General features: G+C 37.8%; 2 protein-coding genes across 3 annotated transcripts in view; one reads left to right on the forward strand and one right to left on the reverse strand.

The window, feature by feature from the left end:
• Nucleotides 1–24,885, reverse strand: part of LOC124160623 — a 151,322-nt gene that overhangs the window by 109,175 nt on the left and 17,262 nt on the right. The gene's annotated exons all lie outside the window — the stretch shown is intronic.
• Nucleotides 748–24,178, forward strand: LOC124160624. Its single transcript, XM_046536524.1, has 2 exons — nucleotides 748–930; nucleotides 23,336–24,178. Exons 1-2 carry the CDS (start codon nucleotides 913–915, stop codon nucleotides 23,897–23,899), a joined length of 582 nt encoding a protein of 193 aa, XP_046392480.1. The 5' UTR covers nucleotides 748–912; the 3' UTR covers nucleotides 23,900–24,178.

The raw sequence follows: 24,885 nt of genomic DNA on the forward strand, positions 1-24,885 counted from the left end.
AACAGCCGGTTTCCCATCACTGACTTGAGGAAGAAAGAAGTGCTGAAAAGAGGAAGACGATGTGACGCGCTTACATTTCCTAAGTCGTGAATGAGGCCTTAGAATGATATGCAATACCAGGATGGAGAAATATTTTGTCGGAGATCGATATTTGAATACAAACTTCGTTGAATAATTTTTCTTTCATAGAAAATTCGTACGATACAGCGCAAGTTTTTAATTTACGTCAGCCATAATAGTAAAAATTACCTTGGTGGTAAAGCCATTTCTCCCTAAAATTATTGCATCAATATGCCTTCAGAAAATAATTGATTTTCCTAGTTCGATTATAACAGCACAAGCTTTGTTAGGATAATTTATTCCCCATAATAAAAAAAACTTGGTCTCCTCTCTTTTGCAATGGTTTATTTTTATAATCTTTCTCTTTCTGTTACAAATAAAATGGGGACAAGCCGATACTCGAGGTAAAGGACAAAGCGCACCTTTTAAAATCATCTTCACGGTTCACGACAGGCATCTTCTACACCCACGTACGTTTCCACCCTCGATCACTTTCTTCCTTTCATTGGCTAGCCCATGGAGAAATGCCAGAGTCATTCTAGCCGCCTCGAACTCTCATTGAAAGCACTTCCGTGTGTATACCATCCCACGCATCCCACGGGATGATAGCTCAAGAAAGAAACCCTACAACCCTTATATGCCAGCGTTCGCTAGAAGTAATCGCCACAAGTCTCCAGACATCGCTGAGCAAGCATCTACAGAGACGACAATCCAACGTAATAATCTGGAAGATAACACACGTGTGAGCGGAGTAGGCGACGTTTGGCGGGATATAGCTTAACGTTGGCTCCGTCGACTCACCAGCACTTTCTGATACCGACTTGAAAGGATTAAGAATAAGCCGGAGCAAAAATGGAATTGACCTTTCAGGTAAGAACTTATCATTTTATCATTTAAAATAGCTGGAGGTGATATTATACGTCAAGGATATGAGATATGTCTAAGAAAGATGCAAGGAAACGCACGTACGTGTATAGTCAAAGCCGTACCCTTAGCCAAAGCATTACAACGGCTGACTATTCTGTAATTAATGGTCTTTTTAATTTGCGAATAGTTCAGTTCAGAAACACGGCCTTTGAGGGATTTTTCATGATTGCGAATTGATAAATGTTTTATCAAGTTTCACCGTTATAGAATTTCATTGGAGTAATTAACTTCTACCTGCAAAGATCTAAAATAGAAATGACGATAAAATCATTATTGACAAAAAGAACTTTAGCGCTATTAAATAAAATGTATTGAAAAATCTTCCATTAATGCAAATACGCTTGCATGATATGGATATAAAATAAAATTACAATGTAGTCATAAAGACATACATAGACAATCTTATCAGGAAAACAGAAATCAGCGAAAACATTTTAATATGTGCAAATCATTTTCCTTTCCGGCCCTTGAGGTAGCTTTACTAATATTATTGTCTAAAAATAATTTTTGAAAAATTTCAATTTTCACATATTTGTAGCAGATTTGAAACTTAAAAAAGTCACTAATATTGAGTTGTGGAAAAAAATTAATGTTGACAGGACAACTTTTTGCATTGCTGCCCTATGAAAAATTATTTAGGTAGGTACTCAAATTTCAATGATGCCGCTCTGAGTGGTATTTTTTCCAATACTGCACTTCAAAATAGGCCTTCACTCTAGTCATAGGTATTTTTGCGATAGGTAAGTTAAAAAGACGTAGGTATATATGTGGTTCTCATTCCAAAAGATAACAGCCACTCCTAGGAGTGAGATAAATTCAGCAATACGAGGAAATAATCCTTGCAGGAATGCAAAAATAATGTCTACGTGGTTTAGATTTTAATTCAGTAAAAAACCATAAATCAACTTAGCTTTAAGAAGCCAATGAATCTCGTCGAATAATTACATTAATACTTAGTTAGCGTCTTTTTTAGACAGCCATATGTGCGCATAAAATTAAAAGAGAAAGGTTAATTGCTCGTGAACCCAAGCTATCCAGCCACTTTCTCATTTTATTCTGCACTATTCGAGTTTTATTCTTAAGTTTTAACCGTAAGCGTTGGAAAATTACGATGGAATTAAAATGGAGGATATTTTTAAAGGAATTATTTAACAGTACACTACCGCGCATTTAAAAGTTTCGCCACGCCTAAAAATGAGTGGTTGGAAGTAGTATCTACTTCATATTCGCCAGGCATGAGAGAAAGTTAGAGCGATCACAAGCCAGGGAAGAAAGTTTAGCCAATATAAATAACGAGGAAGTGATTGGATAACACTCAGATTCACAGCTTAAAGACGACAATTATCAAAGCTAACGCAAATACACGTAGAAAGTTGAAGTTGGTGCATTTTATCCAGCAACTTCAGCATGCATAACCACCTATAAACACCTAACGAAAAAGATTTGAATATTCTCAAAATCCTGACCAAGGACGATTATTTAAAGATTTTAATGATACGAAATGAATTTTTTCTCCAAATAAAATAATAAAAATTAACATCAATTTCCACCTGTTCTCATGGGTAAATATTGGAAGGAAATTGTTATGCCGTGATCATATTATTGTTACTTTTGGATATTTTTTCATTTGAAATTTTTTCGTTTTCGTTCCATTCATAATCAGTTTTTTCCTGGTACCTATACACAATTACTTATACCACTTCTTTTTTGTATCAGAGTGCGACCCGGGTTTCAATGAATAATCATCATCATCAGGCGCTAATCATGATTTGTTTATCTTATTGTTACCTAGTTACTTGATGAATTTTAAAACGGACGCCAAAATAGGGGAAAAAGATGGGTAGAGGTATTCATTTATAAGAGTACTGTCTTGATATTCAATAATTTTTAAAATTTCTAACTGTTCCCTAGAATCCAGTTCTCGGCGGTCATTGCAAAAATTTAAAATATTCATTTTAAAATCGCTTCTATGGCAGTTACATCTTAAGTGCTTAGCAAAATTACTTTTTTCATCTTTGTTATGTTTGTAAGCACTTAAATGTTCTTTCTTCCTGATTTCAAAACTTATTCCCGTCTGTCCCACGTATACACCATTGCAATCGCTGCATTTCAAAGAATATACTCCACATCCTTCCAATCGGTCTATCTGATCCTTACCTTTAACGATCAGTCTCCTTAGAGTGGCATAAGGTTTAAAAGCCAAGCGGAATTTGTCCTTGGGTAAATGATGAGCCATTTTCAGAGAAAGTGCATCGAGGTGCGTCACTGCGCACCACTGCTTCTTTTTATCCTCGTCCGCCGAAAACATTTGGTCAATAGCCAATCTTCTGTTTTTTACAGTCTTTATATCAACTCACCAACCTGTCTGTTTGTCTGGTACAAATCTTGTAACTGAAATTTGACTCACTTCCTGTGAAGCAAAAACGCTGAAATTTTGCACACTTCTTCATTTCCGATGACAATACATGAAAATATAACTTTTTCTCTCCAACCCCCCTTTAACCACCCCCCAGTCAACCCCCCCCCAAAACATGTTTTTGATCTAAGAAGTTCCAAATGGTCGATTTTCGTGTTTCGTGGCATTTTTAACATAGGGGTAGGCATTTAAAAGCATAGGGGTGGCATTTTGAAACATAGGGGGCTTACCATTCACTGAAAATTTAATAAATATAGTGACTTTTTTAATACGTCACTTTTGATTTTTCGGGGTCACTGAGTTTTTTTGCTTTGTGTCATATATAAACGTTGCTCATCCCCTGTAATCTAAATATAAAGGCTGGTTTAAAAAAAAAAAAAATTTTTATAAGAGCTTATTTTAAATCAGTTTGTCAATTAAATTTTGAGAATAACCGTTGGCAGAAGCAATTTGTTTAATGGTGATGATTTCTTTCTTAAAGTCTTCTTTGGAAAGTGATATGCTTAACAGGCGATGAATCATGGAATGAAAAGCCTTAACACTTTGAGTGCCGCCCGCTAATTTTAAAGCCCTACTGAAAAATCCAGCCATTTTTACTAAATTTGCAAATTTTTTTAAAAACATTAGCATCAAAAATATATTTATATCGATGTGTATTTCAATAATAAGCTCTTATAAAAAAAAATTTTTTTTTAAACCAGCCTTTATATTTAGATTACAGGGGATGAGCAACGTTTATATATGACACAAAGCAAAAAAACTCAGTGACCCCGAAAAACCAAAAGTGACGTATTAAAAAAGTCACTATATTTATTAAATTTTCAGTGAATGGTAAGCCCCCTATGTTTCAAAATGCCACCCCTATGCTTTTAAATGCCTACTATGTGGATATGCCTAAAGTGGATAACTTTTACTGTGGTCGCAAAACACGAAAATCGACAATTTGGAACTTCTTAGATCAAAAACATGTTTTGGGGGGCTATAGGTTGACTGGGGGGTGGTTAAAGGGGGGTTGGAGAGAAAAAGTTATATTTTCATGTATTGTCATCGGAAATGAAGAAGTGTGCAAAATTTCAGCGTTTTTGCTTCACAGGAAGTGAGTCAAATTTGAGTTACAAGATTTGTACCAGACAAACAGACAAACAAACAGACAGGTTGGTGAGTTGATATAAAGGCTGGAAAAATGGACTTTGCTCTTCTTTATAAATGAGTTGAATAATATTTATTGCTAACTTTTAAATATATATTTTAATAATGAAAACCTACTGTTTTTTAAAAATAAAAAAGTTGCAACAAATGATGTACCGCCTTAAAATGCATAATATTTTTTGAATTGTGTTCAATTTGAACCATTTAAACCAAGGAAATCATGCAAAAGCATTGTTCCAAGCAAATCATTCATAATACTGGATGACAAAAAGGGTCACTGCACCCTCCACGAACGATTCTATCCTCCAAAGAATTTTCACACAAAGTAGGCTGAGATAAGGGTGCCGGTAGCTACAGAGATTCATCCTCAAGATATTAAAAGAACTCTTTTTCCATCGAGCAGTTGATTTTTGAAATAATAGAACCACTAAGCAGTAAACTGGAAAAGTACCATGGGCGAAATATTACAGCTTCACGCAAACAACGTCAATAAATTAGATAGACGTAATATTACGTCCATGGCCATCCTCAGAAAGATTAGCAGGACGTAATATTACGCCCATGGCACGCAAACTGTTAAGTTTGAGAGCGTAATGGTGTCTTGAACTTGCTGGGATGACATGATCGATATAACAGGATTTCCGAAAAATGTAGAAGGAATGCCGGCATTTATTGAGTTTGATTGTAAGATCCAGATAATTTAAGCAATGGTTGGAGTCTCTTTCACAGGTAAATGAAATTGTAGGATGGATATCATTCAAAAAACTCAAGAACATATCCAGTTGCCGATCACTTCTATTCCAAAGCACAATAATATCGTCAACGTATCGGTACCAGTATACCACATAATTTAGTAGCCTATGTCCTGAGCTAAACATGTTTCTTTCCAAATTATCAACAAAAACATCTGCCCGCAACGGAGAAAGTGGTGAGCCCATAGCGAGGCCACTACTTTGTTCGTAAAATTTACCATCGAACTTGAACTAATTTTGCGCCACACATATTTTGAGAAGGGTGGATCATTCGTCCTTCATTTTTTCTGCAATCTTGGCTGCCCCCAGGAGATCTATTTCTGGGCCGGTTTCTTCCTCTGGTGGCACACAAGTGAAAAAATAAGTGGTATAATTAACTGCTAATATCTAGGAAAAACTTATAATGGAATACCACAGAGTAAACCAAGAGTTAGTGAATTGTATTCCGTTCATAATCGACATCAAGAGAAATCCACGAAATTGCATTGCAGTCGATTCAGTTTTGTCGAGTCGGTTTTGTTTTCTTTCACGAAGGAAAATAATTTTATTTTTAAAATTCGGGGGGACCCCCCGGACCCTCCCCCCTGGCTACGCCACTGGTGTACATGTCAAGGAGATCTAATTTGGAGTAATATAAAGGGCCATAAACATTATCGTAAATGGTGGTCAAAGGGCATAAGTATAATTATTTTTCTCTGATTTGAAGGAAAGCCACTCGGTACAAGTTATCCAGAAAAAAAGCAATGAGTAATGCAGTGCAGTCTCTAATATTTCATAAGTGTAAACCTTGTCTTTACAGAATCGAATTCGAAAAAATCCTAATTATTTCACTACTGCGGTCTCAAATCCTCTACTATAGGTTCACACATGCTCAATTTTATTTTTAACTTACATTAGCCACCTTTTTTTTACTGCGTTGACTGCATAAAAAAATAATATTTATTCCTTTTCTCATAACTGGTATTTTCGAAGCAATCCTACAGAGGGCATACAAATACTGAAATTACAATCACTTACAATTAACGATTACAAATATATGCATACGGAACTAAAATATATTCGATTAATTCGAAATAGTTTTCATCACCAATTGAATATTTAAATTTGAAAACTCAAAAACCGAAAACATTAACATTTACCAATGAAAAATGCGGTATGATTAAGATGTACGAACAAACCTGGTAGTTTCTTCAGAAACCATATTTTAAACCACATAACGTGTTTCACCACATTTATCATATTAATTAATCCTTAAAAAGTTTTTATTTCATTACAAAATAAAATATATGTGAATGACAATAATGACTGGTAATTCATTGATACATTGATTAAAATGTATTTCTTGACTCACCAAAGAAGTCATTACATTGAAAATGAGATAAAGTACCCGGCAAAAAAAAGAGTAATGAACACTCAATGTAGGTAGCTTATGTCTGAACTTTCCTACCTGTCTCACCGCTGTGAAAGAATAACGTGTCACCGTTGGATTTCAAAAGGACTTCTTTCGAGAAATTAAAATTTTGCGACTCATCCTCACTCTAAACTAAAATGGTCGAATCCCACGCGATAACGAAAACAATCAAACAAAGACACGAATGAAAAAATCTTTTCCGACCCACAGTGATCATCTTCCCGAGATTTCGACGTCAAACTTATTGCGTGAAAGATTATTGCATTAGGTTCCCTTTCCAAACCTACCTGCCACTCAAGTAACGCCTTCAACTGTTTGTCTATTCATATTATACTTTTTGACTTAAAAACCCCTTGATGTGAGTGCAACAACTTTGAACTTAGCTCTGGCCCAAATCAATATAGGTAAATGATTCGAATGGAGTTAATCTCAAACATAACCTAGCAGTGATATTTCATACCGAACAATAACGGATTAGAGTGAATATTCTAGGTATTTATCGAGGAAAACCCAAAATTTATACATATCCGGTGATTTGTCAGAAGTGGCAATATGCCGAGTGGATGTGATAAATACAAATATAATTTAAGGAGTGAGTCATGTCTAGTAAAAAACAGACCAAAGTTAACATTCTATAAACGTTGTTTTCTTTACATGGACCCAAAGTTACTTCATTTGCTGCGCGCTAAAATTAAAAAATTAAAACGCCAAATAAAATGTTCAGACTTGCCAAAGACTGGCTTTTCTCACAAGAAATAATTGAGCATTTACTTTGATGTTATTTATTGAAAACACTCATGTATTATTTACTGCATTATTATTTTCTTTTATTGGCATACATTTTTGTTATTTGATGGTGGCTAAATTCTGGTCCGATGGCCTTGGAGGATGGACTACCTAAAGCTCCTTCTCTTTGTCATCTTGTATTCAACTGTAAAATCAAAATGTAGGAGTAAATAAATTATTATTATTATTATCATCATTATTATTTGCGACTTAAACAATAAAAGAAAAACGAATTACACCTACACCATATCAGTAGCGAAGTACTCGGAATACAACATATGGTCTATTTTAAGTCTTTTTCTAACAAATGTAACACCTAATCACTGGTACAATACAGCAAATTTCTAAAGCTCATAAGATTATTGATTCCTGTGTATTTTCAAAGAAGAAAAAATAAATTGATCAAAACTTTAGGCACCTAATTAAAGTTGAATGTTTTATCAACTACATTAATAGTATTCCAATCCTAATATTTCCAAAAATTTGTATGGTACAGCCCTCCACATCTAGTATTGCACGCTAGTCTTTTCAATTCCCTACTGTTCGGCTTCCTAATGATACTTACCCGCCCCTCATTAACAACGATAATCCGATAATTTTACCTGCCCTTTATCCGATAACTTATCTGTGGAATTATTTTTTTTAAATTATCCGGTAGTTTAAAAAATATATTCGACGATAGAACATATTAACATCTAGTTAGGTTATTCCATCAAAATTCGATCTCGTTCTTGCCCGTTGGGTCACCTATTTCAACCAAATTTAGCAAATCATATCCATTTGATAAGAAAGCGAAAACCTGGATGTCTTCATGAAAGCATGTCTCTCCTTTTCTTTTTAATGTCTCTGCATAATCGGCGTGGTGTTCCAAACTCAGCTGCAGCATTTGTCGCCACCTCCGGCTGCATGAAATCTTCTGGGGTCTTCTTCATTAATAGTCTGGCTTTTTAACGGCCAACTGATCCAATGAAATGGTCATAGTGAAGTGAAAAAGACGAAATTCTCACCGTCGTAAATTGTGTAACATGACCCTTGGCAACAAACAGATAACATTAACGGCACACGAGAACTCAGAACTCACAAAAAAGTAACCAATTCTGAATCTCGTAATCAGTCGAGGGCAGGTACAATTTCAGCCCCAATTCACACTACTCGATTCACTTGGCCACTTCTCTCCCTCTTAAAAAAAAACACAGTTAAATAAACGGTACCGGACAGGCAACGAAACTTATCTCTTCTTCATGTTACATTATCTCTTTTTTTAACAGGATTGGTACCACAATTCAAAGCCACGGAAACAAAAATACGTGTTTCTAATTTTGGACAAAAGGACAGGATGAGAGCAATCCACGAAATCTTTCTTCCTGTATTTATCTTTCTTTCGGTAATAAAAGTTGACCGTTTCGAGACAAAAAAATGAATGGAAACTTTCCAGTTAATTCAATTATCTCACATAGTAACGGATTCACGCCTTTACATCATGACAAGAACAAATTTTTTAACCTCAACCCATGGGTTTCTAACTGGAACACAAGTGTTACACAATTTTATTTCTACGTATTTCGCTTTCTTAGGTTACCATCAGGATATTAAGTCAACCCCTTTATGCCACTTTGCTGTAGTAATTTAGCATACAATAATAAAATCTAAAAAAAAATGTTTTAAATGATTAAAAAAATTAAAATCTAAAAATAAATATAAAAAGTAGAGAAGGAAAAAGATTGTTTTGAAAAAAAAATTTTTAATTCCCTCATGAATTTTAATTTACAAAAAAGTAACCTAATATCCTTTTAAAATTCCAAACGACACAAACTGAGGGGCTGGTTAATTTCGTTGAAGGGAAGGTGGTATTCGGAGTTTTGATGTAAAAAGTAATTGAAAACTGAAGAATGCAACAAATTATGTTATAATATTAATATTATCTACTACTCCGAAGTTAATCCTGAAGCAGTAATATACACATTCTAACTATTGTAGCTCAAACATTAGTTGTAGACAGCTCAGCAATCATGAAACATTTCCCGAGATAGAACCATACATTTTATCCGTCAATTATTTTGCAGACACAACTGTATATCTATATTATTATCTCCCCGAAACAATTCGTCGCAATGACAATTTCCAGCAGTTACTCGTAATTTCAACAAATAGCCTTATTCTTAACTTCTCTTCAAGTATAATTTCACAAGATTTAATTGAAGTCTTTATATTACTAGCACAATCCTGAACAAGAGAGTATGCCTCAGGATATTATGAATCTTTGGACTTGATATTGTGAGAAATTCATCCAGCAAGAATTTATTGAACCAAAACTGTCTGGAGCGAAACTCAAAGCGGTGACCACACAGCAAGCAACATTCCGGTCTGTAAAATTAAACTAACCTGTGCAGCAAATGAAGAATAGATCTCATGTATGGGAAATAAGTAAAGTTTCTCTGGTTTGACTGTCGTTGCCTTTGGCATACCTTTTAATGAGTTCCAAGAATAAAATTTCATGGTAAATTAACAAAATTACAGAGGACTGAAGTAAATGCTACGCCGAGATAAATTAACCTATTAGCGAATAGCGTCCGATATATCGGACGCGCGCATTTAATTTTTTTCTGGGCTCCAGTTGACTTGTGCTACATTTTGATACTATATTAAGTTCAAATGGATGTCTGTATTCACCGCCCTGCTAATATTCTAGTTTATTCCTTTAATTTATCGACTTGAGAAGCATTTATGTGAGACATGGCATTGAAAGAATTTTCAGTCACCCGCACGGGGTAAGTAAATTATTTTTTACTGTAGTATTTTGCTCAATATGTTGATAACTTTTATCTCATTTCTCTTGTAAAGGTTGATCTTTTTATTTTCAATATTATCAAGTTTTTCTGTACTATTTTGAATCTGTAATCAACACTGACAACTGACCGTCCGATATATTGGACGGGCTGTATTATTTGAACTATTGATTGTAAAAATTTAAGAATTGCAGAAATACATTAAAACAAACCTTATTAGCCAGAATAATTACTTTATAAATGAATATTTTACAAAAATAATTGTATGCACTAATGGGTTAAAGCATGTTGAATGACAAAATGGCATCATTCGCAAACCAATTTTGCCAAAAGTGTACCAGGGTAAATTTTTAGGTCAAAAGCGATCGATGACCAAAAATAAGTTAAGCAAGGTCATTTTTTGTGACCGTAACTTTCCAGGAAATGCCGATCCAATGAATACCAAAACCCCAGGGGAAGAAAGTTTGAAGCGAAAAAGACTGATTACCAAACAGCGTGGCGCAAGGCAGAATTAGGGGCAACTAATATTAGTTTCAACTTAATACCAAGGAGTTTCCATTATAGTAGGCCCAAGAACATGGCAGTTAAGCTTTGCATTTGTTGCCGTTTCGCAGTCATTTTATTCGGCGGCGTCACTAGACAGCGGTACCAAGTTCAGAGACGCTTTCGCAATTAACTGTAGTGGAAGTGGTCTTCTTTAGTTGTTAATCTTCTCGAATTCCTTAAATTTATGGTTTATATGATTTATTGGTTCAGTATGTATTATTACCGCGTAGATTCTCATGAAAAGTAGAAATCGATGATGGTAGCGATTTTGAAATCTGGTTTTAACGCGTGCGGAGCAACAACAATGCTAGCGGCAGACTTGAGAATCTTCTATCGCAAAATTCGTGCTTCACACTTTTACTCGGGAAATAATTACAAAATATGTATTTACCCTATGAAGTAGCCAATAAATTATGAAAAGGAGAGCTGTATTAAGATGTCCCAAATGATTTTCGTAAGATTTCTCGGATTGAAAAAAAATGTTTTACTGATAAACTTACAATTTTAATCGCACGCAAATCAGAATGTATCCCAAAATACATCTTGTAAAGCTGTCCAAAGAGCATGATATTCCTGAAGTCGGGTTTCACTACATTCTACCCAAATAACTTCTAATTTCCTTACGCACGTAAAAGAAAATAACATAAACTCGCAAAGCTAAAAAAAACTTCAATAGAACAATGCCTTCAACTTCCGAGGTATAATTCGACTCGAAGTAATTCACCACGACGCACGCCGTCACCGGAAAAGATGGCGAGAAGAAATGAAGCCCACCTCAGCGAGTTTTTTTCACAGATACTGAGACTACATATCGCTCGCTATAACCAAGGTCGCGATCAGCCGGGCATCCCTGCGCCTGGTACGCAAATACTGGAAGTGGAGACTTAGCGACACTCATTTTCAGCGAAGTCAAAGGCGTCACAACGTCTCTGATGTATGCGATGGTGGTTGGCGTAACATGGTGAAACTCCTTCATGATGCACAAAGATTAAGAAAAAGACTTCGCTGTTTCACAAAATATTTTGTGAAACAGCGAAGTCTTTTTCTTAACCTTTGTGCGTCTCTGGTAGAAGCACGATGGGACAGTAACATGAATAACTATGGTAACGATACAATCTGAGTTAAAGGCACTAAGATTGTTATTAATAACACGCGTTAGCCTATCCTAAGAAACCCTCGGCAAACATACCGAGATAAAGATGTAGTTAAAAATAATCTAAAAAATATTAACCTAATAAATTTTTAAATAACACCGAAACGGATGCTAACATGCAATAGTAACAAAAGTATTTGGAATAAAACTTAAAAGCTGTACAGTATCAGCGAAATATTATTGTAACGATGAATGATACATTGATTACATATAAAATAACACTGGAAGATTTTTTTGGTCCCATAATCCAAAAATATGTGCAAAATTTTTTAAGTTCACTGAGATGGTTAAATAATTTCATCAAAATTTATTGAATATACCTATTAATTCGCTTCAAATAAAAAAGGAATTCACAGAGATACCTTTTCACAGCTTGAACTACCTTTATAAAGATATGTTATTATGTTATTTCCATATTTATTTCTTTTTTTACAAAATAATACACATTTCCCATTATTTTGTAGTAATATGAAAGTTTTAAGTAAGTCATTGCGAATATAACATAAATACCTAGGAGAAGAAAATAATAATTCATGAAACCTAAGAAAAAAATCGAAAAAAATCTTGTACATTATTTTATCTTCGAGGAAAATTGCGCCGTAAAAAAATTAACAGAAACTACCATATTCTTCAATGCAAGTAAAATCAGATCATAACGACCTAATTTCTTTTTTACTTGATGAAGCCCGTAAAAACGTAGAACACAACTTCATGATCGACAACGGACTTGAATAGGCTAGTTAATAAAAAATTAACTTTCTAAAACTTTTCTTTATTAGCTTAGCTAATAGCCTGATGTTAATTGAATTAAAATAGAAAATTAATTTTCATTATGAAAACAATAAAGACGTAACAAAAAATCTTTTCAAAAGATTGTACAAACACATTGTATTGTATAAACTCCGCTACATCTTGATACGATATTTGTCTAATCAATTTTGATTATTTTTTATCGTCTAAAATAGGAACCACATTTTACAACTTTTTTAGCTTTTGCACTAGCAAAAAAGTAGCTTACCATGCACCAACCTTGAGCGAGGCGTTTTCAAAATCGTTTTCAATTTTTTTCAATTCAAGTTGACTGCCTTATGCTCTTGTGGATAATACGACATCATAAGCAAATAGTCCAGATGCCAATTCTCCACTCCATTTCAAGTCAGCAAAATATGTAGTAAGAAAAAAATTCAAGCAGCAAGGAAATGAATGACAGGAAGCGTATCGAGTTTCTCATAACCCACCGACGAAGGTAGAACGCTGTATACGCGAATGAAATAACATAATAGTCAGGCTGAGGATTGGAAATGAATTTGTATAGTCTGCCCAAGAAAAGTTTTTAATGTGATATACTATGTTGCAATAGGCAAATGTTTTTTCAATATAACTGACCTTTACACTTGCCGCTTTCAGAGGACCTGTGGACACTGTTTCCAGGCTTTCCGGGGACTTCTTGTTAGATTCTCATAAGCAAGAGGACTACAAAAAGATTGTTTTGGTGAAAACCTGGAAGGCTATAAGAAAGTATGATTCTAATATTTAAAATTTAGAGGGAGCTCTAGCGCTTGTATAGGGTTCTTCGGGAGGAATCTGCAGTACTTTAGGAGGTGGTAGGGGAAACAGTTTTCAGCATTTTTTGTCCATAACCATGGGTTCGCAGCTCCTTAGTTCCTGGCCAATAGCAACGCAAACATTTTTTGATGTACATACTTTGAAGTAACTAATAAAATTGTTTTTCTTGGGTATCCAGCGTTTTCGACACTTTATTTTATACTCTGGATTTAAAAAAAATTAAATAATTCAGGTAGGACGAAGTTGTGCGATTATAATTGTATGAAACAATTAATCTTTGATCTTAATAAAAAGGAAAGCTTTGAGTGAGTGTCAACAATATGATAGCGGAAACCATTTTGAGATTAATTGTTTCAGACAATTATAATAGCACATTTTCGTCCAAAATATATTAATTAATTATTATTAATTAATATTAATGTCCTTAAAAATTCAGAGTATTAAATACAATGTTGAAAAGGCTGGAAACGCAAGAAAAACCCTTTTCATGGTAACTGCAAAGTGCATCCAAAAATATGCTTTCGTGGTCATAGCTCAGTAACTAAAGAGTTGCGACCCCATGTTTATGGACAAAAAATGCTTGAAATTGTCTCCACTACCACCTCCTGAAGTATTGCATATTCCGCTTTAAAAAACCCTGTATACAACTATCATTGTGGAAACTGTAATTGAGCCGGAGGGCAGTACTCGAAAAAAAAATAGCCGATCTTCAAGAGAAAACTAATCAAGTTGAGAAACACCTCCCATGTGAGGTCATACGGAGGGAGCCACACCTGTTGAGATACCCCGTGTGAAAACGCACGGTCCATGACCCACAACGATTTACCACTTGTGACAGGAGCACAATGCAGAAACAAAAGAGGCTGGGATGAAGGGCGTTTGGCCCTGTCGTTCACCTCACCCTGTTATTGTACAAGCCACACAGATGCACATGAGCGACGCAAATTTTCGCGAGGAAAAGCCTGACGCGTAGGTTCGATAATAGAGGGCAATCCCTGTTATTAAATCGCCAATTTCCCAAGGTGTGGTCAAAGAGTGCCCACAGATAGTGTGATTGGTGCAGACCACGATGCAGAGCATGTTGTTGACACTATTAAGTCGATGAAAATGTATTTGGATGGAACACACAAAAATATAATTAACAATCCCAATGCAATTATTTTAAATATAATGCCGTGAGTGACGGACAAAAAGACGCACTTGGCTTGATTACCAGTTTTTTTTAAATCAACGGAACGTATCAAAATAAGCGTGATTCCTCTTTAAAAAGTAGATAGGAATAGAGAAAGCAGGGGTTGATTTTTAGCATTTCCGATTCAAGTATTCTATTTGGGACGTAAAAGCCGGTTTTACAACATCTGGCTAGCGTTAACTTTAACCTTCAGCCTTCTCCTTAACTTGAAAGCGATATCTGCAAGACACAAGTAACCTTACACAATAATTGCCATAAGAATAAAATAACCCCTAGATCGGGAATCGTAACACGGACCTTAGGCTTTTTGGACACTGCGCAGACCACTACCCGGTCCACAGGATTTTTTTCCATGTCAATTATCGTGAATTTCACCGCCGTTAACCCGGCAGATTCGAACTGAATCACACAAGTAAAGTAATTACGAATAAGGGCCAGTATAACTTAATGCCTAAAATTAAAGCATTTATTTACTGTGATTTTCATTGCTCGTAAAATTTTAACAAGGCAATATATAAACGGCCCTAAAATATGATGGTGGCTCGGGTTGCGGGTGAGGTTCTCTTGAGGTCTAAAATATGATGGTGGCTAGGGTTGGATATCGGGTGAGGGTGGGCGAGCACTTACGCTTTTAGAATTCAATACATGTCTAACTTCCAGATCGAAAACTTCACACCTTCTAGTTTCGTGCATATCACCCTATGAGTCGAAAATTCATTTTCTATAATTCTATTCGGCTTACGCGATACAATTCATACAAAAGTGATATGATTTGGATGGAACAGCATATTCATACCTTTGGGGCTGCTAAAGCTCATTCTTCGATTTATTTTTTTATAAAAAGGGTAGTACACACAAAAAGTGTAGCTTACCTGTTCATGGGAAAAAGTGGGAGTGATGGCTTTGATAGCGTCGAAGACTTTCAGAGAAAATGACAAAAGGCACTGCCCGGTAGGCACACATCTTGACACGCTCAAAGGGAAAACAACTCAAAGGACTAACTATTAATCCCATTGGTGCAAACCCTCTTGTTGGGTTATGCATTCACATGATATTTTCGGTATACGCACGTACAGACACAAACATTGATCAATGTTGTGGAGCGGGATATGAGCTGATCGCGAGCGAGGTATACGGATATCGTTTTTTCCATTGTTTGCTGTTGCATATGCATATCATCATCATACCTGCTTTGTTCCTTTACCTAAAAATCCTGCCATGCGACCATGAATTCCAAGTTTCCCACTCTTATGGGTATTATCCTTCCCGAGCAACGTCGGCAGGCCGGCTAGTCCTCTGATAAATAAAAGCCTCCCACGCAGCTTCGAGGCCGTGGTGACGGCCGCCAAGGTACGAAGTCAATGCATTAGAAGCGGACGCACACACCAGAACGAGCTGACGGCCACGGTCGCGGGAAGAGGAACGGTCGACCGCCGCAGGTTGGAGGACAGACGCGAAGAGTCGCGAGTTGCAAAAGCATTACCAGTCAGGGGCGAATTATGGTCGTCTTCTTGGGAGGTTTATTATTTTCGGCGGAGCCTTGCACGGTATGCAATACTTCTAAGCGATAAAGGTCTTACATGCATGGAGAAGAGGTTGTTAGAAGGTACGGTATTTGAAGCAGGCGACCGACAGCTGGGGTAATTTGCACAATGAGCATAGGGTGGTGAGAAACCCGGCGTCGGCATTGGCCTGCCCTTAACGGAGAACGCTTAGGGGAACACAGTTTAACGTCCCATCTGACGGACGGAGTGTTGCGCTTGAAATTTTCTCCAACAACATTCATCGGGCATTCTCTGAAACTTCTCTGCCACTACCAGGGAGTCGAGGTTGAACCTTCATTAGCGGGACTGACCATCGGTAGTCCCCACGAGAGCGACATTAACCGCCAGGGTACAAACCCAAGCCCATGGGGTGGGAAGTCGACACTATATCCACCACACCAACCTGATCCCCAGGCTTTTAGAATTTATCGATTAGTTGTAAATAATATTTGCTAAGTTTGTGAAGCAATAACTTTCATTGGATTTCCACCTAAAATATTTCTATCTTTTCAATTTTTCCCGCTATTAGAGGGGTGGGGAGGAGGCAGCCGCTCACCTCGCCACCCCCTTAAACCCGCCACTGCTCCCAACCAGCCTTAGAGTTGATGATTTGTAAAATAAATGATCTATGCATCTATCCACCCAACTTCAGGGTTCTATGGGCTCAAGAGTTATTTGCCTCCACTGTATGTTAAAAGCTTTATGAAAATTTCACAGCAACCATTATTCGCGGGAGTAGCCCAGTTGGTAGGGTGTTTGGACACTGAACGAAGGTTCTTGGGTTAAAAACCCGAGTGAATATCCCTGAAAAAGAGGCTTTCAACAACAAGGACATCCTCAACAAAAATGAGTAATGCGAGGTGGCCCAGAAAAGGGTACTCTCTCCCCCCCCCCACCCCTGAAAGAGTAATATGTATTAATACACATGTCCGTTGAGCATCAGATGACCTCTATTGATGTCAACCATCTTTCGGAATGAATCATGAAGTGCTTTCAAGATCAAAAAATGTTATGAGTTAATTTTTAAATTGAAACCTACAGATGTGCTCTACTTTTTCCACATTGGTCCAAAAAATTCGTACGGTCTACGAACTCAAAACGCCCTCTCACAACGCCTTGTCGGACTTTCACCAACGTCGAAAATTACGCGTGTAGGCGTGAATATTTTTTTCCTGTTCGTTCGACTTAATTCGGTCCAATAGTCGCATAATAATGGAGGCTATTTTTTTCACGATAACAAGTGACCACTGTTAAGTCAGAGATACGAGAATGACCGTTTTCAACGACTGGCTGATGACTCAACTATTTTGCAACGAGCTCGTTGAAAGAGATCATTGTACCTAACGTGCTACTGACTGTTGGCTCAGCACTATCGCTTTTGGAGAATTTTTCAGCAGGTCAAATGGTTGTTGACCTTTGCGAACGCCTTTTTTCATTCCCAGTAGCGTTAATTTAATATTACACTCGTGAGAGAGTACGATTTTTAAAAAGTCATGACCAGTGAGTTACAGTGACGGGCTGAAACTTAAAAGTGGCCTCACTGGAGATAACTCAAAGTTATTTCACTCCCGCGATTCATTTATCACCCAACACATTGGCTCATCAAAGGAGAAAAATCTCCGTACAATTTTCGAAATGATACTCACCCATTTCCATGAGAAAATCTACAGGTGCCCTGAGGATAGCAAAATATACATCAGCTTAGATAAATTTTGTCATACGAGCTCAAAAAATAGAAGTTTACGTAACTAGACTAATAAAAAATTAATTATTGGGATACTTTTAAAAAGAGGTGTGCTCCAAGAGCATTAGAATAGAGACAAGGAAACAGTTTGTGAAAACACTCGTGGGGGCAGTGGCTTTCTAAGGACCACAGCATGGATCTTTGGAAAAGGAGAAAAATAAAATGCTTGAAGCCTTCAAGGCCATTGTTAAAGGCGGGCGCTGATGAGAAAATTTTAGGGTATTTCCAACAAAAACTTGGAAACGAGGGAAGGATGTCTTAGAATTTTTATTTTTCCAGGTAGTAACCTCGATCACAATGGAAGACATAAAGCTCCAAAGGGGGATTCTAAGAACGTTGAACTGAGAGGAAAACGTGCTTCGATTGCAAATTATAATTCGCATGAGGAAGAAGAGATTTACTGGTAGTAGGGTGAAATCGAAAGAACAAACCACTCTCTGGCGAAAAACTTGGTGCAAACGTTATTTGTAAAAATATACAGGTATTCATCTCGTAGAATGATAGCTCAAGCGATACCAAAGCAGCAGACTTTATCGTAAGCACACCCAATATATACTCGTTAGATGTTGTGAATATATTTAAGAGATGTAGTAATACGGACCTCCATGTCCACTCTTGGACATCGCTGGAACGTTGTTTGGTCATTGCTGCTTGGGTAGGTTTTCAGAGACCAATAGAGTGATCACTCGACCCATAATCTTCAGTATCCCACGGTCATTGTCACCGTCCCTTTTTCCAGCACTTTTCGTATTTACACCTGTCACTCAATTAAAAGCCCAGAGTGGAGTGGTACAATCGCTTTCAGCAATCGTGCGTTTTGATTGGCTGAAGCGAAATGCCAGCGATGGTTTCAGCAACGGAATAAGGGACGAAAAAAGGGATGGGATTTCCATCCCTCCAGCCATCGCGGAAAATGATCGTGGGAAACGTTCATTTTTCCGTCATCATTGGAGAGATCACTGGAGCTGTCCCTACGAAGGGATGGAAAAAAGTGATCTCGTGATTCAGGCTTTAATTAATCAACAATTGAGCGGCCCCCTACCAAACACCTTGGATCAGTAAAAATGAATGCATTCGCGAAGAAATTTTGAAGGAAGATGAAATGACGTTATGAACCTGACGCTCTTGCTAAAGGTTTCTTGGTTGGATAACTATTAATGATACCACTTCTTTTTTTAATAAAGCGACCCAAGTTTCGAAGGTTAATCATCATCATCAGGCTTAAATTATAATAAGAAGTGGTATAAGTAATAGTAATTCAACCAAGAAACTTTAAAATGGTATACCACACAGTTAAAAATGAGTTTACTACACCTAAGGATGAAGTACGCCATGAATAGAATATTTGACTTAGCCGGAATTCGAACCCGGATCTCCCGATTGCCGGTCAGGTGTGTTAGCCAGTAACACCGCCAAGCCATTTTTCCAGAGCGAACTTAGGGATGGGTTTTACCGAACAAGATGTTGACGTTACAAGTCCCAACTGTGACACTTGTGGCGAAGGTCGTGCTTACTAAGCTACTGTCGGAGTGAAAACCCCCTATTTGGTCGCTGGTCTGCGACGACGAATTTCAAAGCACTGCAGAAACAAGTTAATTTGTTCACAGTCACGCGTACGGGTGCAAAGTTAAAGACACCAAAGGATGAAGTTCGCCATGAAAACATGTTTGACTTAGTCGGGATTCGAACCCGGATCTCCAGATTGCCGGTCAGGTGTGTTAGCCAGTCAAACACACCTGAAACCACCATCGCAAATTCATTTACATTAAATGTTTTCAGAGCGAACTTCATCCTTGAGTGTATTTCACTTTGTACCCGTGCGCGTGACTGCGTACAAAGTCACCTGTTTCTGCAGTGCTTAAAATATGATTTGGTTAATTTTGCTCTCGCTAAAATTGAATTACGAGGCAGTTTTTCCTTCTGCCGGAACATGGGATGACTTTGAGGGAGGAAATGAAACTCTCAACATGCTGGCGACGCGCGACACTTGACGCGAAGGTCGCTCGGGTGACAATATTCATCCCGCGAATCCGTTGATAGCAATGCGAGGGGAAATACTGGGAAATACACTTTGTCACGCATGAGGACGTAAATTCGTTCCGCGCGTGGTTTTCTTCTCAAAATCGGCCTTCACATAACACACAGTGCGTTCGACCGTGACTTTGATGGGTGGTCCGCAGTATGTCACTTAGGAAGTTTTCAACCCTATACTACGCGATAGAATTTGGTTGAACAATTCATAGTTGCTGTGTCGATGAGAGGCCGAGATGACTATAGGAAAGGCCACATAGGCATCGATATAGGGTTTGAGACAAGTAGAGAGTACGCGTTAACATCCCTGGAGGTATTGGCACTCAAGGGATCAGAAACAGAAATTTTTGGAAAAATTGGAAAAACAGGAATATAAAAGACATGAAGCCTCCACGACCTGTTGTCAACGCCGGGTGCTAGACGAGAGTAAAATTTCGAAAAGTTGTTGAGCATAGATCTAATAAAATTTTGCTATGCAAAACCAGTATCAATGTTTGGGGAAGAATTATCGTACTCGCTTGGTTCCAATTTACGTTTAAATATAACTTTCTATGCTCTACCTTAGAAGAAAGACGAGAAACCTTGTTTTACCGTTCCATCTTCAAACCAAAGGTTCGCATTTCCCGTCCCGTTGGATTGCCGATTTTTGAAGATATTTCGCGGTCTCCTCACGTGCATAGTCGCCACCGTCGCCACAAAAAGGACCGCCATGAGAATAAAGACACCCACCTATTCTTCACCGTTGTGGAAGCGAGGTGCTGTCCTAGAAGGGAGTGTAAGGTAGAGCGCTAACGTTGCTATTCGAGGAGTGTGGCTCACACTCATGGTTCACCTTTTGAAACCAATGATCAGGTAAAATCATTGAGCGAGTGAAATGTAAATATGCCGAAAAAATGTTTAACTATAGTTCTCAAATAATTACAATGCGTCTGATTTTTCCCAAACCTCTCTCACAAATCCGTCAGCGCTGACTACCTCAGCATTTGCGCTTAATTACTTTAAACGAAAGAAATCGTATCGAATAGTTTATCCATCATAAAAACCTTCAGACTTACATAGGCAGATGGGTTTCACGATAGCTGCAATGATAATGAACGCTTACAATTCCTCGAAGAAAATACTTTTTAGTACAGCCACAGGGTAACACTCCTACTCTATGGTAGGTACAACTCTGGTGAGGCAAATCCTATCCCACGATCTTAGAATATGTCCTATCCTAATGATGCTACACCACAGAGAAACCTCGGTTACATTTAATGATTTGAATCATATGGGAGGTTTTCATTTTATCCTTGAACGATATAAAAAGGAGTGGAGGTTGTAGGTATGGCCATCGTAAGAAATGCAATCATCGCAAAAAAAGAAAATACTCTTCTAATTGTTTTCATCGAAAAAAGATAAGAAACATCCGGGTTCCATGCTTTATTTCCTGTAAATTGCAATTTATAATCATAATTGAAAATACATCCCTATGACGATGCCGGTACAAGCACACGAAAACGTTGACTGGAAATAGGATATAAATTTCGCGATAATGGAAACCTGATATATAGTTGAATATAAGGACGAGAGCTCTACGGCCTTGAAGAGGACTTGTGAGATGAAATGTCCATACAACCGCAACGTATTTACAGTATACATTACGGCTGTTGGAGAATTCCATCTCAAAATTCTGATATAGAGTTCATGACACCGGAATAGCCATGGTATAAATGAAACGTAGGTACGTCTCCGAACTATATATTTAGTTTTAGCAAGGAATGACGCGATTGAAGTCAGTAGCGAGCACTAATCCCTGTTTTGGCGGTGTGGAGCGGGCTCTCTCATCCCCTTCCACATATTCACCTTTGGGGATTACCATTCGTAACTCTTAGATTTGTTTTCGCTCCGGCGCAGAACGCAACTTCGGTGACGCAAGACGATTGCGCGTGTCAGGACCTTTCAGGAACATTCGTCAAATTCATTCGACGAATGCGGTCCGGGTTTCCGTCTCTCTATCGCTCGCGCGTACTCGGACCAGTAATAATGCCCTACACTAACTAAAAATGATGTATCGATAATGAAAGGGGGTCCAAGAACATATGTGAGGCCTGGATAACTCATTTTAAACAAGGACAACCCATGAATTATAAATATTTAACTATGTAGGAATGCTGATATATCTGGCGAAATAATGCTCATTAATCTGTTCAAACTGCGGTACTTCATTTTTTCCTTACCATTCTGCGTTTTGATGGAGAATGAGGGCCCTCCCCTCGTAAATTCCCTTGAATTATAAGTATTACCATACTCGTTGAATGATATGTGGGTTACGCTTGATCATCCATTCCTAAAAGGCTTCAATTTAAAAATATTGGGATTGAAATTTCAAATTACATATAGCACTCTTATTTTACTTTGTGCATAAATGGATTTTCATCTATAAAGAGAAAAATTTAATTTTACGAAATATGAAAAAAGAATAAAATCGTTTCCGGCTTGATTTTGAGGAATATTGCTATATCCATGATAAAAACACAAACGGTAATTTCCACACTATTTAATTCAACACTCAACGACCGACCATGGTTTCAACACTTTGTGTCAATTTCACCCCTTGAAAATGACACAAAGTGATGAAACCATGGTCGGTCGTTGAGTGTTGAATTAAATAGTGTGGAAATTACCATTTGTGTTTTTATCATGGATATGAAAAAAGTCTTTGTTTCGAGTTGTTCAGTATCGACGGAACTTCTTTAATAGGCCGCATCAGTTCCGCTCAACCAGTCGTATTTTTCATATTTCGCGGCGTATTACTTGTTTGTATTTTTACCGATCATGAAACTTGTGGCTTCAGATAAGATGTGGTGGAACCGATCATTAATGAAAGAGATTTTGCAGGTTCCCCGGAAACTTGCTATATATCTTATATTTATGGTTGATCTATCACCTTGAAATTTTAAATTACACCCTTATCAAACTTTACCTCTTCAATACAAAATTTTATCCGCTAGTATCTTTTATATTTATGGTTGATCTAACACCTTGAAATTTTAGATTACACCCTTATCAAAATTTACCTCTTCAATACAAAATTTTATCAGCTAGAAAATACTGAGTTGATAATTTAATGTTTCATTTCACAGGGATTTACTAAATGTCCTATATTAATACTTCATACCCTAAAAACTTAGAGATGATGAACTAGGTTTTAAACAATAATACGTAAAAAAAAGGATCGATCGATTGCTAATGATGCATCCTCTTAATCATATGCCATCGTATCATTTCAGTTAGCTTTCTTCTGGGTAGTTGCAGCAGTGGGACTAGCAGCGCCACCACACAATGGCGCCAAGCTAGACATCCCGCCACCAACTAGCGGAGAGCGCCACCTTCCGGAAGCTATCCTAATCAGGAGAAGGCGATTCTTCGACGAGGATGAGTTGGAGGACATCGAGAAACACTTGGGAGAGAAGATAGGGAAGGTCTGCCCAGCCGCCAAGCACTGGTTCGACTCCCACGAATACGAAAGCGGACACCAGGGAGGCAGCCACAAGACTTTGGGCCCCGGCGACGCCATCCACTTAGCCCTCAAGATAAGACGATTGAAGAAGGCAATCACGATCCTCTGCCGAGAGCCCACCACTGCAAAGCCGCATAAGCCACAGCCTCACAAGCCACGTCCGACGTACCGTCCTCCGTACAGCGTGTACGAGACCGTCCCCAATCTTGGAGGCGGAATCCTTCCCGACAGAGTAACGAGGAATTTGGAGCTCAGGCGATACGTGATCTGGCCACTAAGGCAGTGGCTCGGTTGGCCAGCGGGGGCGCTGGCCTCGGCCTTCCTATTGCAGTGAGGTGTCCGACCTTCCCATGAAGTTGGATTGACTTTATTTCAAACAGGACCTGGCATGGGCGTACCCAGCGGGGGGCATGAGGAGGCAGCTGCCCCCCCCCCCCCATGAAGCGAAAATCATTTTAGAAAAACACGAAAGTTTTGAACAAAACTTCTTTTGGATTAAAGTGATTTACGTTCAAGACAGGGATCTAAAAAAAAATCATTATTTATCCAAGCAAATAATAATGAAAACTAATAAATTGATGTCATAATTTTCTTAAAATTTTGGCTTCCTTAACCTTTCCTGTGCTAAAATGTTACAACTTGAACGACCACGGCTTGCCCCCTCTCCTTAGTATTGATCCTGTGTACGCCCTTGGGACCTGGTGCATAGAGTTTATACTACTATAGGAGGCTCCACTACGTAACCTAATTTGAACCCGGTCCCCGCGCATTGAATCGCACTCCAACTCTTGTCCCTAGTGGCGCACTGATTGGTAGGAGTCAATGCATTTGGTTTAGAATTCCCTTCAGAACTGTATTTTATTATTATATTTAATCACGGTCCCGTGGCTACGGTTTCCTACTCATATGCCAAGATTCTAAGATCGAGTCCCGTCTTTTCTTTTACAGAAGCCTGCTATTCTCAGTTACTTCACGATTTTCAATGAAGCTTTTCTTTATGTGAAAGGAAATTATTTTTGTGCACATACGGCATTTGACTTTTGCCTATTTTCCACATGGAAGCTTCCTTTGTATTATTTTATTTCCATGTCCCAACACGACGAATTTTTAAGGTTCACAAGTACGTGGTTTCCTTTTATGTTTTAATACAGTATTATGGACTCATTAAGGACTCAAAATTTAAGCCAAGTTTTCTATGTCTATTTATGACCTGGTGCTTTCTTGATGGATGAAATATATGAATTCTTCACGGGTTACCGACCGGGTCCGAATAAAAGGTACCGTCCGGTCAGGGTCAAAGCTTATGTCATTGCGCATTTC

This window comes from Ischnura elegans, chromosome 6 (genome assembly GCF_921293095.1).
Source record: "Ischnura elegans chromosome 6, ioIscEleg1.1, whole genome shotgun sequence".
Classification (NCBI taxonomy): domain Eukaryota; kingdom Metazoa; phylum Arthropoda; class Insecta; order Odonata; family Coenagrionidae; genus Ischnura; species Ischnura elegans.